At 39.2% G+C, this 14,588-nt stretch overlaps 1 protein-coding gene across 1 annotated transcript in view; it reads right to left on the bottom strand.

The window, feature by feature from the left end:
• Positions 1 to 3,703: 3,703 nt before the first annotated feature.
• Positions 3,704 to 14,588, bottom strand: part of LOC120425720 (thyrotropin receptor) — a 28,163-nt gene continuing 17,278 nt past the window's right edge. The window contains exons 10-15 of the mRNA XM_039590325.2: positions 9,786 to 9,883; positions 9,426 to 9,674; positions 9,160 to 9,312; positions 8,948 to 9,090; positions 4,467 to 5,091; positions 3,704 to 4,396 (exon numbers count right to left, since the gene is read on the bottom strand). Of these exons, the coding sequence (XP_039446259.1) occupies positions 4,105 to 4,396; positions 4,467 to 5,091; positions 8,948 to 9,090; positions 9,160 to 9,312; positions 9,426 to 9,674; positions 9,786 to 9,883 (1,560 nt within the window). The 3' untranslated portion in view covers positions 3,704 to 4,104. The remainder of the gene's footprint in view (positions 4,397 to 4,466; positions 5,092 to 8,947; positions 9,091 to 9,159; positions 9,313 to 9,425; positions 9,675 to 9,785; positions 9,884 to 14,588) is intronic.

The following is a 14,588-nucleotide window of genomic DNA, read 5'->3' as shown; positions in this document are numbered from 1 at the left end:
ATTTTGTAGTCCTCCAATACCCAGTTTTGGCGAACTGCAAAAAACTGTCATGAAAATATCTTCAAAACATACTAAACTATCACCAAAAAATCAGTTTGTTAAATACATTTCAGAATGGAACCACTTTTCTGTGAAAAACTGCACATGACGCATTTTTTTATGGGCCATACTGTAGACGATATATTTAACACAGGTAAGTAAGTGCTGAACTTTTTTAAAATCAACAATAAACTTTTTGCTAATTCGTACTATTTTTTTAACGACGTACACAAAAAGTTTCTAAAATTTCTTTATTAAATTGTATTATTATTTGTAGAGATAAAACACACAGAGGCCAAACTAAAGCGGAGAAACCAAAGTTGCACTGAAAAATCCTAATCAAAAGGGTTTTTCTTGAATTGCAAAATTGCTTTAATTTTTTTTGCACTCGTCGTATTTTACCAACGCTTTGGATGTGAGTTATTTGAACCAGTCAGTCTTGAAAATTGTTTTATTTTATTTTTTATCTTTGTGCAGTAAAATGTGTGTGTGTGTGTGCAACCAAACAAACGGGACCACGCGGCCACTTCTTACAAATTGAGTTGTTTCCATGTATTTTTAGATCTACATTCTATACATGCAAATATCTCGCATAGGCATTTGGAAGGTGTTAGCTCTGCCGAGCTTCGGTGACCCATTTCTACGCTGGCTAGCCGAGCGCGAGGTACTTCAGCTTTATCGACAAGCCCCGCCCTGAAGAACGTTTGCACCAATCCGATTCAAACGTTATTTAGAACTTCCGAACCCTTATCAAATGGACAAGGACCCAGCGCGTATATAGTTGATAGTAACAGTATTCCTAAGTATTCCTAGTGGTTAGCATTTCTGCTTACCAATCCAAAGGACGGGGGATCGAACCCCGAATCGAGCGACTTTGATTTTTCGTTCATGTTCAGAGTTTCAAGATTAATATTTCCTTAACATTCTCGTTGGGAGCAGATGGGAATCGAACCCAGGACCATACGCCTAAAAGCGAACGCCGTAACCAGTCAGCCACGGCCACTCCTTTTTTATCTTTGTGCAGTAAAATGCACGTAAAAATCATAAACAATAAGGATTGCAAGCAAAAATATGTAAGTTATGCAATTTTCTTAATGTTTTCTTTGCAAATTCATACTCAATGTACTTAAACTGACCGTATTCGAAAACTCGACTGACATATATGTCAAAACTCATCCTAGAGGCACATAATGATCCCAGGAACTGAGTTCAAAAATTGAATTTGTTGGACAACCTTGTTTCAAAACAACGGATTTGGGGGAGACCCGTATTCCCGTAATGTAAGTCTTTTTTTTATTTCGAGGATTTGTTTGCTGTTAAAGTAGAAGGAGCGGTCGTGCTGCTCCCAACGAGAATCTTCTGGACTCATTGAATTTGGGGGGTTCGATCCCCCGTCCTTAGGATTGGCAAGCAAAATGCTTTCCACTTTACCGTGGAGCATTGGTAGCTTCAGGAGGACATAGGCTGATATAATTGAACCCAAGAATCGGACATAGAATCAAATTGAATGCAAGTTGAATATCAGAAGTAAAACAAGATTGCATGCAAGCGCATTTAAAATTGAATCTAAAATACCTCGCTAAAAATAGCCTGGGCGACTGATAGAATTCATCCAATAAGAGATGAGAAGAATTGAAAGCTTTCCCATAAGAAATGAGAACACACGAAAAATTCGAACAACAATGCAAACGGTCGTTACCACTCGCCTAGGGTGGCCTCCTCAAACCATTCACCTTCCCAAAAACCGTACAACTCCAAGCAAAACTTAATTAAGGATACCGTGGAGATTTTCCCTTAATACTCTAAAAAAAGTGGAGCATCAACACTTCCCGTCTTCCAAATCCCTTTCCTTGTCCCTGGTGCGCGGTGGAGATGGGAACGGCCGGCAATGAACGGCTGCCATGGTGGTGATAATCTGGCTCAGGTGGAGTTGGTACTTTGGGCTTAGACAATCAACACATCACATGACGAAAATCCAGTCTGCAATCCGCTAAAATCACCGTCTCCTAGCGAAGCGAAGCGATTTTTTTTGCTGTTAAAGTGAAGCGAAGCGATTTTTTTGCTGTTAAAGTAGATCGTGACCAAGCTGAACATGGAATGCGAATGATTCAAGAAGTTTGGTAGATAAGCTAAGTTTTCTCTTGATAATATTAATTACATTTTCATAACATCTCTTCATACACGTCATGTCATCTGCCAGCGTTCTAGCTCGTATAGAATTGTTAATGTTTCAGCGCTGTTAAAGTTACAGCTACCCGGAGCATGCGTTGTTGTTGGGCGCGTCATGATAACGAACCTATAGAACCGGAATGTTGTACATTAGTCCTTGTCGCGGAAGGCTGTAACGCCTACAATGTACGGTGGTTAAATAAAAAGCAATACAAAGTAGTTTTTTTTATACAAAGTTGATTCAAGGTATTTCACTAATTAAACACGCTTAAAAATTATCAATACGTGATAAATACATTTTGGCACAGCTCAAATTACAAAAAAATACTTTTGAACGCAATTCCCACATTTCCACCGAAAAAAATCACTTTTTCCCCTTAGAAGTTAACATCACGCATTACGCTCACGCACATCCACGATTAATTCAACCTTATATTATATCGATCTTTATTGATGACCATGGGGTGAAAACCGCGGTTTCGTCACCCTCGTGTGCGCAACGTGAGGCAATGTTACTGCTAGGATTATTTCGCTATCAAAACATATAAACGACGTCACCAGCGCTAAAGCATGGCAATTTATTTTTTACGTCCCGCTGTTACCACGGCCTTGTCCTCATGATGGATTATGAGTTGATCTAGATTGGCACCAAAATGTTTTGTTTTTTTCTTACCTTTCTTTTCAAAAAAAAACCCTGATCCTGTTCCTTCCGACTTTAACGTGTCAATCGATGGCACAGACTTAGCCAGAGCAAAAGTTTTCAGCTTTGTAACCTCGTCACGCCCCAACTCACCTTTGCTACTGTTGTTTCTGCTGCTGCTGCTCCTGCTGTGGCTTTGGCAAATCCAATCAATCACCCATCATTGGAATGTATAATAAATTGCAATGTTGGGGCCACCTCATGACTGGCAGAAAGCTTGCTGTCTTCGGATTAGGCAAGGCTGTCGGATGAGTGACATGATCTCGTTTGATTTGATCAGTTACAGTAATCGAGCCGGAAATAGACTGATGGAACTCGTTCGATGGAATAAGGTATTTTTGCACTTCGCACAATGCAGAACATCTAAATATAAAATTGAGTTATGATTTCTTTGATTCACATCAATCGATCAGTGCTAAACAATGAAAAAGTTTACGGGTCTGAAATCCCGAAAATCTATCGTCGTAATATTTGAACAAACCCTTATGTGACAAACAAAATCGGAACCCGTTTAATTACCCAAATCAACGATTACGAAATTGTCATTCTAGACCAGGAAACAAGGGCAAATATGATAATTCTATAACGAATCAACCAAACAAGCTGTTTATCATCAGACCCTGCACTAAGTTTAGCCATCAATAACATATGTGGTTCACAGACTGGCTCCGAATTCGTGAACCTCTGGGTCAGCAAGCAGTAAAATAAATCTCACCAATCACCCGTCAACGCCGCCCGAATCATCTCTGAACATCAACATCGTGTGGCCAAAGTTTTCCCATATCTTCCATCAATGAATACAACGTGACGAATTACTTTCCTCTGCTCTGTTCAAGCACATAAAACTTGTCTATATTTGTAATCCTATCGCTTGGTTTCCGTCAACCGCCGCCGACCACACGCCGACCTGCCCATTATGGACATGCAGATGCGGTCAATCTTCATCATCATTCATCTTTCCGAAAGGGATTTTTGTCTAGCTTAGTAGAAAAATACGATTAGCGTGCGAGTTAGTGGGTTGCAACACTGACAAAGTTCTACACCGAGGTTCCAGTATCACATTTAGAATGGGAATGAACATGAGTTGGGTCGAGTCCGGTAGCTCGCAACCCGTTGAGATTCACTTGTGGAAAGCTTTTTTTTTGTTCATTATGGCACCATGAAGCCGTACATGGGAGCTTTTCCGGCGCCAAAGCTCAGAGAAAAGTTTCACTCTCCTCTTCTTCCGCGATTATGGTATGGCCGTTGCTGTTGTTGTTGTTGTTGGTGGTGGCGGTGGACTCGGCGATTGCGCCGCCGCCGCCGCCATCGTTCATGTTGACTACCATTGAGTTGTTGTTGGTCACGGTCGTGCAGCTGGCTCCGTTGGTGGTGGAATTGGCCGTGGTTGTCGTGATTGAACCCCTCGCCGGTGCAATCTGAATCGTGTTCGTTGGCATCGAGTAGGTCATTTTGTACTGCTGTGCTCGCTGGGTGCACATGCCATAACTGAAAGTGAAACATGGGAGAAGGAGCTTTTTAAAAGCTTGCACATGAGCTTTTATCCGGAAACCCTTACTTGGAAAGCAGCATAAAGAGGTCCTTCCGGTACTGCATCGTCAGGATGGCATACAGATAAGGATTAGCGCAAGAGTTGAGTGGATAGAAGAACACCAGCAAAATCTTGGATTTGGTCACATCGATCAGCGGATATCCAGCGATGGCAGTCAGTCCAAAAAACGCAATCGGAGCCCAACAGGCAAAGTTTGTAAACACCAGCAGTGCCATCTTCTTGGCCACGGTCATCTCACCACTGCTTGCAGTTCGTGCAGCCTGGCGAGTTTCTTTTCCTAGCGAAAGATAAATCTGGGCGTAGCAAATCACAATGATGACAAACGCCAACCCGTTAATCCCCAGAACCGTCAGCAGGTAAGAAATGTCCCAGCTGTCGCGAGCCTCCATCGGCAAGCAGATACTCGTCGATGAATAGTTACTGATTCCCACCAGCGGCAGTGCTGCCATCACAATCGAATAGATCCACCCAGCAATCATGATGTACGTAGCGGCCGACAGCTTTATGCGTTTGTTCAGGTAGATGGCGTGCGTGATGGCGAACCAGCGCTCCAGCGTTACGATGGTCAGCGTGAAGATCGACAGGTGGCTGGCGAAAACGGTAAGGAAGCCAGCCACCTTGCAGCCGGAACCTGCAAATGAAAGTGAATATTAGATACTGTAGGGATTATGGGTTGCAGGATTGAATATGTAATAAATTATTAAATGAGTATTTATTATAAGATTGATATAATTCATAAATAACAGCTTAGAGCGCAACAAAAAGTGCGCACCTTCATGAATATTGCCTTGTTAGCTAACAGATTGCGGATTGAGTGCGAGAGCGCGCTAGCGAGCTGCGAGAGAGAACAACGAGCGAGAAAACAACGAGATGCGTGTGGCCGGCGAAAGAGATAATGAAGATTGTCAAATCAGTTTTGTGGTTAATTTGTGTGGAATAAGACGTGTTGTTTGTTAATTGCTAAATATCTGTGTTTTTATTATAAAAGAAAGTCCCCGATCACGACAGATACATTTTTATCTCTTTTAGGAATTGGGACAGTAGAGTCAAACGGTAAAACTTCAAGAATAATTTTCGTTCATTAGTTCGTCCATACAAGTTTTCATACAATGTTGCAGTTATCCATACAAAAAGGCTATTTAAATATTCAAGAATCCATATCCTGAGAATGGTTTTTCAGATCGATTTGGTGTCTTCGCAGGGTTGCCAGGTCAAAATTAAAAAAAAAATGTGGCGGACATTCATTTTGCAATTATGAATGGGGACGTAGAGGAAAGATATGATTTTTTTGCAGAATTTAGATGGTTAGATTGAGTTTTTGACCTCAGAAAAGTTGAATTTACATTTTGATTCCAATGAGTATTTACTAAATTTTTAAGTTTTTAATTAAGAGGCAGTGTTTGTAAATGTTGCTCGGATTGTTCTAGGGGTCGTTGTTTTGTTTGTCTATACATGAGATGATGATGATAATGATGATGGGGCGAAATATGAGGTTTGCGGTTTCATGTCCTGCCGAAGATCGGCCATTTGCCCGGTGTATCGAAAAGAGTACGTATCGTACAAATCGCGAGTGAAGCCGTCCGAGCTACGCTTAAAGCTCCGCGGCGTGATTAAGTAAAGTGCCGCGACTCACCAAGGAGAAGGACTTCACGAAGGACACGGAAGGACCGTGCAAGACACCCCAGGACATCCAGGTAAACCCGCGAACCAGTCTACAACACTGATCCGTGCCCCGAAACCAACGCCAGTGTAACCGCCATCTTGTTCCCCCATCTCATCATAGGACCCCGTAGTTTTAGCTACAAAAGCCGGAATCCGCGACTCGGATCAACCCGTGGCTCGCCAGTGGTAACCCCAACCCATCAACCGTGCACAATCGGGTCGACCAGCAACCAGCCGCTCAAAGCTGAGTCGCGTGAGTCCTCCATTCGGGAACCACGACCCATACACGAAGACCTGCCCTACACCAACAACTCCTGCGCCGGAAACCGGGCAAGACCAGCGGTACCTTCGGGGACAGCTGAATGCTTGAGTCCGTCAACACAATCGAGGACGCGCAGAGTGCAGGCAACGAGGGTCCAGTGAAGGTTGCAGCAGCACCAACCGTGCGTCGGAACGCCGACGGCCACGACAAGCCACTTAAAGCCGGCAAGCAGCGCGAGTTGTTGTACTTGATAAGGGCTATCTTTTGAAGTTATTGACATACAGGGTGACGACCTTCCAGGGTGTCAACCAAAACTAACTTTGTTGGATGACGTTGTAGGGCTTTGGTGTCTTCGGAAAAGTTGTAGAGAAAAAAATTTCATGAAAGTTTGTCGAAGGCGCCAAATTTGTAGCTCTTAATCTACTCGAGATATACGCCATTTTTGCAAAAAAGGTCCAAAAAAGCGCTTTTTTGGTGATAACTCAAAATTTTAGCATTTTAGCGGCCTACTATGTTTTGAAGAGTTGTTTGTGACATAAAATTACACATCTTTGTCGAAGACAGCAAAATGTTATGAGCCTTTATTGAGGAGTTATAACCATTTTTAAGTAATTTTGAGCCTATTTTCAAGTTGCTTTGCTTTGAAAATGGCGCATTTTGGCGCAAAACCGAACAATACACACTTTCAACTACATTTCCTGAAAATATCTTCGTGTCTATCGGTGTCTATTTTTAGATATCTCAATTTGAATTTGACAGTTTTTAATCAATTTATTTATAATTTTTAAGCGGAATCTTATTGAAAACGTGGTAATAATCGGTACACCCAAAGGAAAAATATATCTCAAAATCTGCAACAGTGGATTTGCTGCAGAAAATGTCACATTTTTTAACATTTTTTGCAGCAAGCCCGTAGATCATTTTTGCCCGCGTGTAAACATTTCTGTGATCTGCAGTTCTCACCAACACATATAATGCTGGCCCGTCCTTGAGCAACATTTCAGAGAGAAGATTATGTTGGTGCTCTTTCAATCTCATTTCATCAAGCGTCCATGGTGCGGTGGTAGCGTGTTGGATCAAATACCAAGAATTTGGTGGTTCAATCCTCGTTCTGTAAAGGTTTTTTTTTGTGAAATACAATCAAAAAGCTGTCGGTAATGTCGATAATTGTCGGTAACGGGCAAAAATGTCACCCCTATATCGCAAAAAATGCATGAGGACAGTTTTCATGCAGATTCTGATATACTTTCATGCCGCCATGTATCACAATCATGCAACCGCCGGTTGGGTGTATTTAAAATTAAGTATTTCCTTTTATATTTGGTCACTATAGAAAGGTTGCCGTATTCCTTCATAGACAAAGTATTTTTTTTTCATAAAAAAATGATCAATTTGGGCTTCAAATTACCGATTTTAACCTCGTTTTCAATAAGATTCCGCTTAAAAATTATAAATAAATTGATTAAAAACCGTCAAATTCAAATTGAGATAATTGAAAATAGACACCGATAGACATGGAGATATTTTCAGGAAATGTTTTTGAAAGTGTGTACTTTAAGGTGCATTGTTCGGTTTTGCGCCAAAAAGCGCCATTTTGAAAACATAGCAACTTGAAAATAGGCTCAAAATTACTTAAAAATGGTTATAACTCCTCAATAAAGGCTCAAAACATTTTGCTGTCTTCGACAAAGATGTGTAATTTTATGTCACAAACAACTCTTCAGAACATAGTAGGCCGCTAAAATGCTAACATTTTGAGTTATCACCAAAAAAGTGCTTTTTTGGACCTTTTTTTGCAAAAATGGCGTATATCTCGAGTAGATTAAGAGCTACAAATTTGGCGCCTTCGACAAACTTTCATGAAATTTTCTCCTCTACAACTTTGCCGAAGACACCAAAGCCCTACAACGTCATCCAACAAAGTTAGTTTTTGGTTGACACCCTGGAAGGTCATCACCCTGTATGTCAATAACTTCAAAAGATAGCCCTTATCAAGCACAACAACTCTTCCGAAGACACCATTTGGCTAGGACGTCAAATAAAGGAGTTATCAATTTATTCCACTTAATTTTGCCATTCCGAACACTGTGCATTGCCTTGTAGCATTTATTAACTAAGTGGGTCATCCTAGTAGACCCAACAGTTATGTGTCTTTTAAAAAGCATACAAAAAAAATCCAGCAGGAGTATTAATGAGTTAATACTCGACTCGATTATTATTTTTTTTTTTAAATAATCAAAATTAAGTTTCACCAAATGGTGCACAAAAAAATATTCAACTTGTAGAGCGAGGTTTGATACATTTTCTGCACACCAATTGCAAATTCTGACCCCCAACAACATAAATAATATCTTCATTCAAAAATCTCTCTTATGTCAACAGGTTTTCGTTTTCTATCTCAACATCAACTGTCTTTCTTTACTGTAACGTATGTCTAAAGCATTGCCTGTCTCACATTGAGAAAAAAGCCTTTCAACAGCAAAAAGTGAATTCCCACATCACTTTGACAAGCACACTTTGAAAGCCTTTATCGAGCAACAACATTTCCCAGCTAGCTACTTACCATACTGCCAATCAAAGGCAAAGTTAAAGTACTCCCCCATCGAGTGCGCATCGATAGACGCAATCAGCAGCAGATACAGTCCCATGCAAAGATCGGCAAAGGCCAAATGACATATCAAAAACTTGGGCACGCTCATGTCGGTGCTGGAAACGAAAGGCGAAATGATTAATCTCAAATTTTGTCAGCAAGTCATGTATAATCCTGTCAGTTACCGATTAGAAAACAACACGACCAGGACGGCGACATTTCCGAAAACTGCCAACAGGACAACGACCCAAACGGAACCACGCAGCCAGTGGGATCCCATGACATCTTCACACGGGTTCAAAGCATCGGGCATGGGGTAGCATTTCACGTCGAATGTCCTACAAATAACGAACGATAAAGTTAGCGGCCCAGCAAATGCTGGTTATAATTAGTTTTGTTGAAATGCTAATCATCCTTTTCGTTTCCAAAAATAACAAATAATACTACTCACGCAGGGGTAAGATTACCGCAGAGAGCTTCCAGCGATTCGACCGGATGAAGTACCTCACCGTGGAACGTTCCCGGCAGAGGGTTTTCCGTGTACAAATCCGATACGTCTTCCCGTAGGATATCTTCCAGTGGTAGACCGGTAATTGGCTGCAAAAAGCTGTCCCCCATCGTTTCGTGACCACTTCGGATGGCATCTGCTAGTGAGGATCCATCCTTGACAAAGTGGTCAGATTTGAGATTCAGATTGTTTCTGGAATGGTAGAAAGATTTTCAGTCAGTATGGATCAGCCATGCATCAATTAAAAAAACCAAGCCACACTTAGACACATTTCCACATCTTTTACAACCCAAAAAATCATACCTGGACAGAATGGGCAACCATCCGAAACCATGAGCATCTCCCGACGGTGCGTGACGCCGTTCACGCTGTGAACTTTCCCGCTGACTACCGTGCTGGCCCTGGGCGGGACATGAGAAAAGAAAAGGAGAAAAATGCTGTTGATTGAATTCTATACCAAAAGAGTATCAGATGTGCAAAGTTTGATGAGTTTCGTCCAACCGTGTAGCTCGCTTGCAACAGGAAATGAGATATTCATTTCTTGGGTATTATTTCCGCGATTCCAGGAAGTGTGGGCATATTTTGAACGCAAGAAAAATAAAGGCGAAAATTCATTTTTTCTGTCAGAAAAGTTTCAAGGAAATTTGCTCGATTTGTGGCACTGAAAAGGATAAGATAAGATTATTTTTTTAAAAGGGTGAAACCACAAACTCCTTTTTGTGGCTTGAATGGGTTGAGCGCAAGAAGGCAACTTATAAAATAAATAAATCAGTAATAAGCTATGATTCAATCAAATCAGTATCAGGCACACGTTATATTATAAACGACATGACACGACATGGGAGATTTTTACGTAGAAAGTTGTGTTTCAACTTCCTGATTAAGAATAAGTTCGATTCAAAATATTCAATCGGTGAAAATTTCGTTTTCACAAAAAAAACGTTTATTCCATAAAAAGGCGCATGGGAGGAGGCGCATGGTGGTACAAGTAAATTTTAATAAATTGTAAATAAGCCTTAGTACCGTCATCAGGGTTTGGAGGTGAGTTTGGGTCATACAAAAATGTTGAATATGTATGATCTCACCCCAGACTCAATGTCACCCCTGATGACGGTATATAATATATAATTTGGCCGTTGCAAATATTTTTTGAAGTTAATGTCGCTCCCCCCCCCCCTCTCCTTCAAAGTCGGTCCGAAAAATCAAGGGGTAAAAAAACTTCAAAATTTTAATGAAAATATAAGTTTGAAAAGTAGTTGCCTGCCCGTGTGGATCAATCGGACCGCGCACTGGACTCACAATCCAGAGGTCGCTGGTTCGAATCCCGCGGCGGGCGCTCTAAAATTCTTTGTGTAAATATGGGTATTCGGCGCCGTCGCTCCGTGCCATACTTTCATACACTTAGGAGCCCAGGGCGGTGAAGTCCTTGTAGATAAAAAGGAAGACACTAGTGGTTGGTACTAGCAATGGTGGCCAACAGCTATGAAGTCAACTTCGTTTTTTTAGAAGTCTGAAAATGATATGAAATGCATTTTCCTGCGTTTAAAACAATATTTACCATATTTAAGATCGATCAACAATATATATATTTTTTTTTGGAGATTCCGTTGTTTTCCGTTTATTTTTCGACAAAACAATTATTTCGCCAATACATTGATATTTCGAAAACTAAAGATTGCAAAACATCTGGGCAGGGGTACTATGCATTTTAAAACACTTTATTCATTCAAATGTTAAAACCATGGCTTGTAATCTCATTTTTGCCTTCCTTACCTTACTGAGGAAAGTCTTTAAAATCACTCGAAAAATGAACTTTCTAATTCGACCTCGTAGACCCACCTTCACATATACCTATCGACTCAGAATCAAATTCTGAACAAATGTCTGTTCGTGTGTATGTCTGTAAGTCCGTGCACCGAAAAATATGTACGCGTTTATCTCCGGACTAGCTGAACCATTTTTGACCGTTTTTGGCTCATTCGATTTGTCTTGGGGTCCATAAGACCCTAGGTAATATTATGAACTTTAGAAAAGTACTTTAAAAGTTATACTAAAAATCCACTTAGAAGAATGTCCGGAAGATTGTTAAAAGGGTGATTTTTGTAAGGGAATCCGTCTTGTTATATATTTTTAGAAAGACCTTTCAAATGAGCCCAAAACTTCGAAGATCTGACAACCCTATCAAAAGTAATTATCACTTAAGTGTTATTTATACACTTTTTGGAGACCGGATCTCAGATAATTCAATGAAAATGATGTCCGGGTCCATTATGCGATCGTCGTTAGTCAGTCAATCGAAAGACCTTTTTAATGAGCCTAAAATATCAACGATCTGACAACACTATCAAAAGTTATTAGCACTTAAGTGTTATTTATACACTTTTTGGAGGCCGGATCTCAGATATTTCGATGAAAATGATGTCCGGGTCCATCATGTGACACGTGTCGTTAGTTAGATAATTGAAAGACCTTTCAAATGAGCATAACACATCGAAGATCTTATATCCCTATCAAAAGCTATGAGCACTTAAGTGTTGTTTATACACTCTTTTGAAGCCGGATATTAGACTACACTGGAAAAAAAATGATACACGGTAAAAAAAATTGGTGATTTTTTTATTTAACTTTTTATTACTAAAACTTGATTTGCAAAAAAACACTATTTTTAATTTTTTTTATTTTTTGATATGTTTTAGAGGACATAAAATGCGAAGTTTTCAGAAATTTCCAGGTTGTGCAAAAAATCATTGACCGAGTTATGATTTTTTTAATCAATAGTGATTTTTTCAAAAAATCGAAATTTTGGTCGCAAAAAATTTTCAACTTCATTTTTTGATGTAAAATCAAATTTGCAATCAAAAAGTACTTTAGTGAAATTTTGATCAAGACTAACATTTTAAATGGGCGTAATATTGAATGTTTGGCCCTTTTGAAATGTTAGTCTTGATTTGAAAATTTTGAAAATATTGTTTTCGAAAAGATTTCGAAAATTTCACAAATGTTTCATATTTTAACATTGAAAATCGGACCATTAGTTGCTGAGATATAGACATTGAAAAAGGGTGGGCTGTTTGGGTGAGACTTAGAAAACATCAATTTTCCTGTTTTTAAACCTTTGCATTGCAATATCTCAGCAACTAAAGGTCGTATCAACAAAGTCCGAAGAAGCAAAATATAGAGAATTTTCTCAGCTTTTCAAAAATATTTTTTTCAAAAGTGGGCAAACATGTGCACTATTTAAAAAAAATGAAAAACTTCAAATATTTTCAAAAAAGTCACCTAAATATGGCTTTAACTTGAAAACGGTGCACTTTATCAAAATTTCACTGAAGTACTTTTTGATTGCAAATTTGATTTTACATCGAAAAATGAAGTTGAAATTTTTTTGCGACCAAAATTTCGATTTTTTGAAAAAATCACTATTGATTAAAATATTTATAACTCAGTCAATGATTTTTTGCACAACCTGGAAATTTCTGAAAAGTTCGCATTTTATGTCCTCTAAAACATATAAAAAAATGAAAGGAATTAAAAATAGTGTTTTTTTTTGCAAATCAAGTTTTAGTGATAAAAAGTTAAATAAAAAAATCACCAAATTTTTTTTACCGTGCATCATTTTTTTTCCAGTGTAGTCCGTATCCATACCTACAACTTTGCCGAAGACACCAAATCGATAAAAAAATTCCTTCAAAAGATACAGATTTTTGAATTTTCATACATCATTTTTGTATTGACAGCTGCCAAATTTGTATGGAAAATTCTATGGACAAACTAATGATGCAAAATGGCTTCTTTGGGCATACCGAAGGCACCAAAAAAGTTTCAATCGGATTAAAAAATACAAAACAAATCGAATGACCGAAATCCTAGAGAACTGCTCACTAAGATAAATTTATATAACAAACATCGGCACACCGTCAGCAAAGTCGTGCAGTCCGGGCAGCAGTGTCGAATTTGCGACGTATGCGATTAGACATTAAGTAGTAAGTTGGCAACCGAGCAGGTTAAGCGCGGTTGTTCGTTGATGTTAGAGTAAAATAAATAAAATAATCACAGATTCAGATTTAGCGTTTTAAGATGTAGGAAATATGACGTCATCATATGCGCAAGGCTTTACCGCTCGGCGGCGGCATTCTATAAAATATGAGATATCTATCCTTCATAATCACATTAGATCCTTAGAAAAATATGACTTCAAAATATAGCTGTATAATAAACAGTGTAAAAAAAATCTACGGTATCTATTTATATTTTTTAAGATAAACACCTTTCAAAAGTCTCCAATAATCCGGAGACAAGTTTCAGAAGACCTCTATTTTTTAAGAATAAAGAAGTGGAATGAATGAACACCGTTCAAAACACCTTTTCATAGCTCGACGTCGTCGTGCTATCTTGTCGCACCCGCCATTTCGACGTTCCGAGAAAAACGTGTTTTAATGTTTGACCTTGAATAAACAAAAACTAGAGCACGCAATGTAAACAATAACAAACACGTTTTGTATGGCTGACCATTCTGTGCATTGTCACGAAGTTTGGTTGAAGTTGGTTGCTGGAGTCCCGAGTTATAATATTTTTTTTTAACTACAAATATTTACGGTAGTCTAACTTGTACGTGCGTCAAACGCGTTCTGACCTTAAATCCCTTGGGCCATTTGTCGCGCTTACATCAATTTTCAGGGAGTGACAAGATAGTGCGACAAGATTGAAACTACTTTCATATGTAAAGTGAGGATCTGTCAAGGTCAGAACGTGAGGCATGGTGAGCTACACAAAATGGCGTTCTTAACTCAATTTTACCCAAAATGCACGTACGACAAGTTAGCACGACGGCGACGAGCTGTTTCAATATTTATGCATTTGGGCTCACCTCAAAAGGTTTTTTTTTAAAGTCGACCTTTTCTTCTTCGACGTTTTTTCCATTCGAACTTTTGTCCACTTTTGATCTTTTGTCCATGCGACCTTTTGGTATTCAACCTTTTGTCCATTAGACCTTTTGTCCATTCGACCTTATATCTTTCGACCTTTAGTCATACTTTCATGGGCAAAAGTTTTACCGCCAAGCTATATTTTTTTGAATATATTTTGATTTTTGAGAGAAAAAATACG

This window comes from Culex pipiens, chromosome 1 (assembly GCF_016801865.2).
Source record: "Culex pipiens pallens isolate TS chromosome 1, TS_CPP_V2, whole genome shotgun sequence".
NCBI lineage: Eukaryota > Metazoa > Arthropoda > Insecta > Diptera > Culicidae > Culex > Culex pipiens.
The sequence above is the reverse complement of the archived record's forward strand: the minus strand, read 5'-3'. Positions and strand labels throughout refer to the sequence as shown.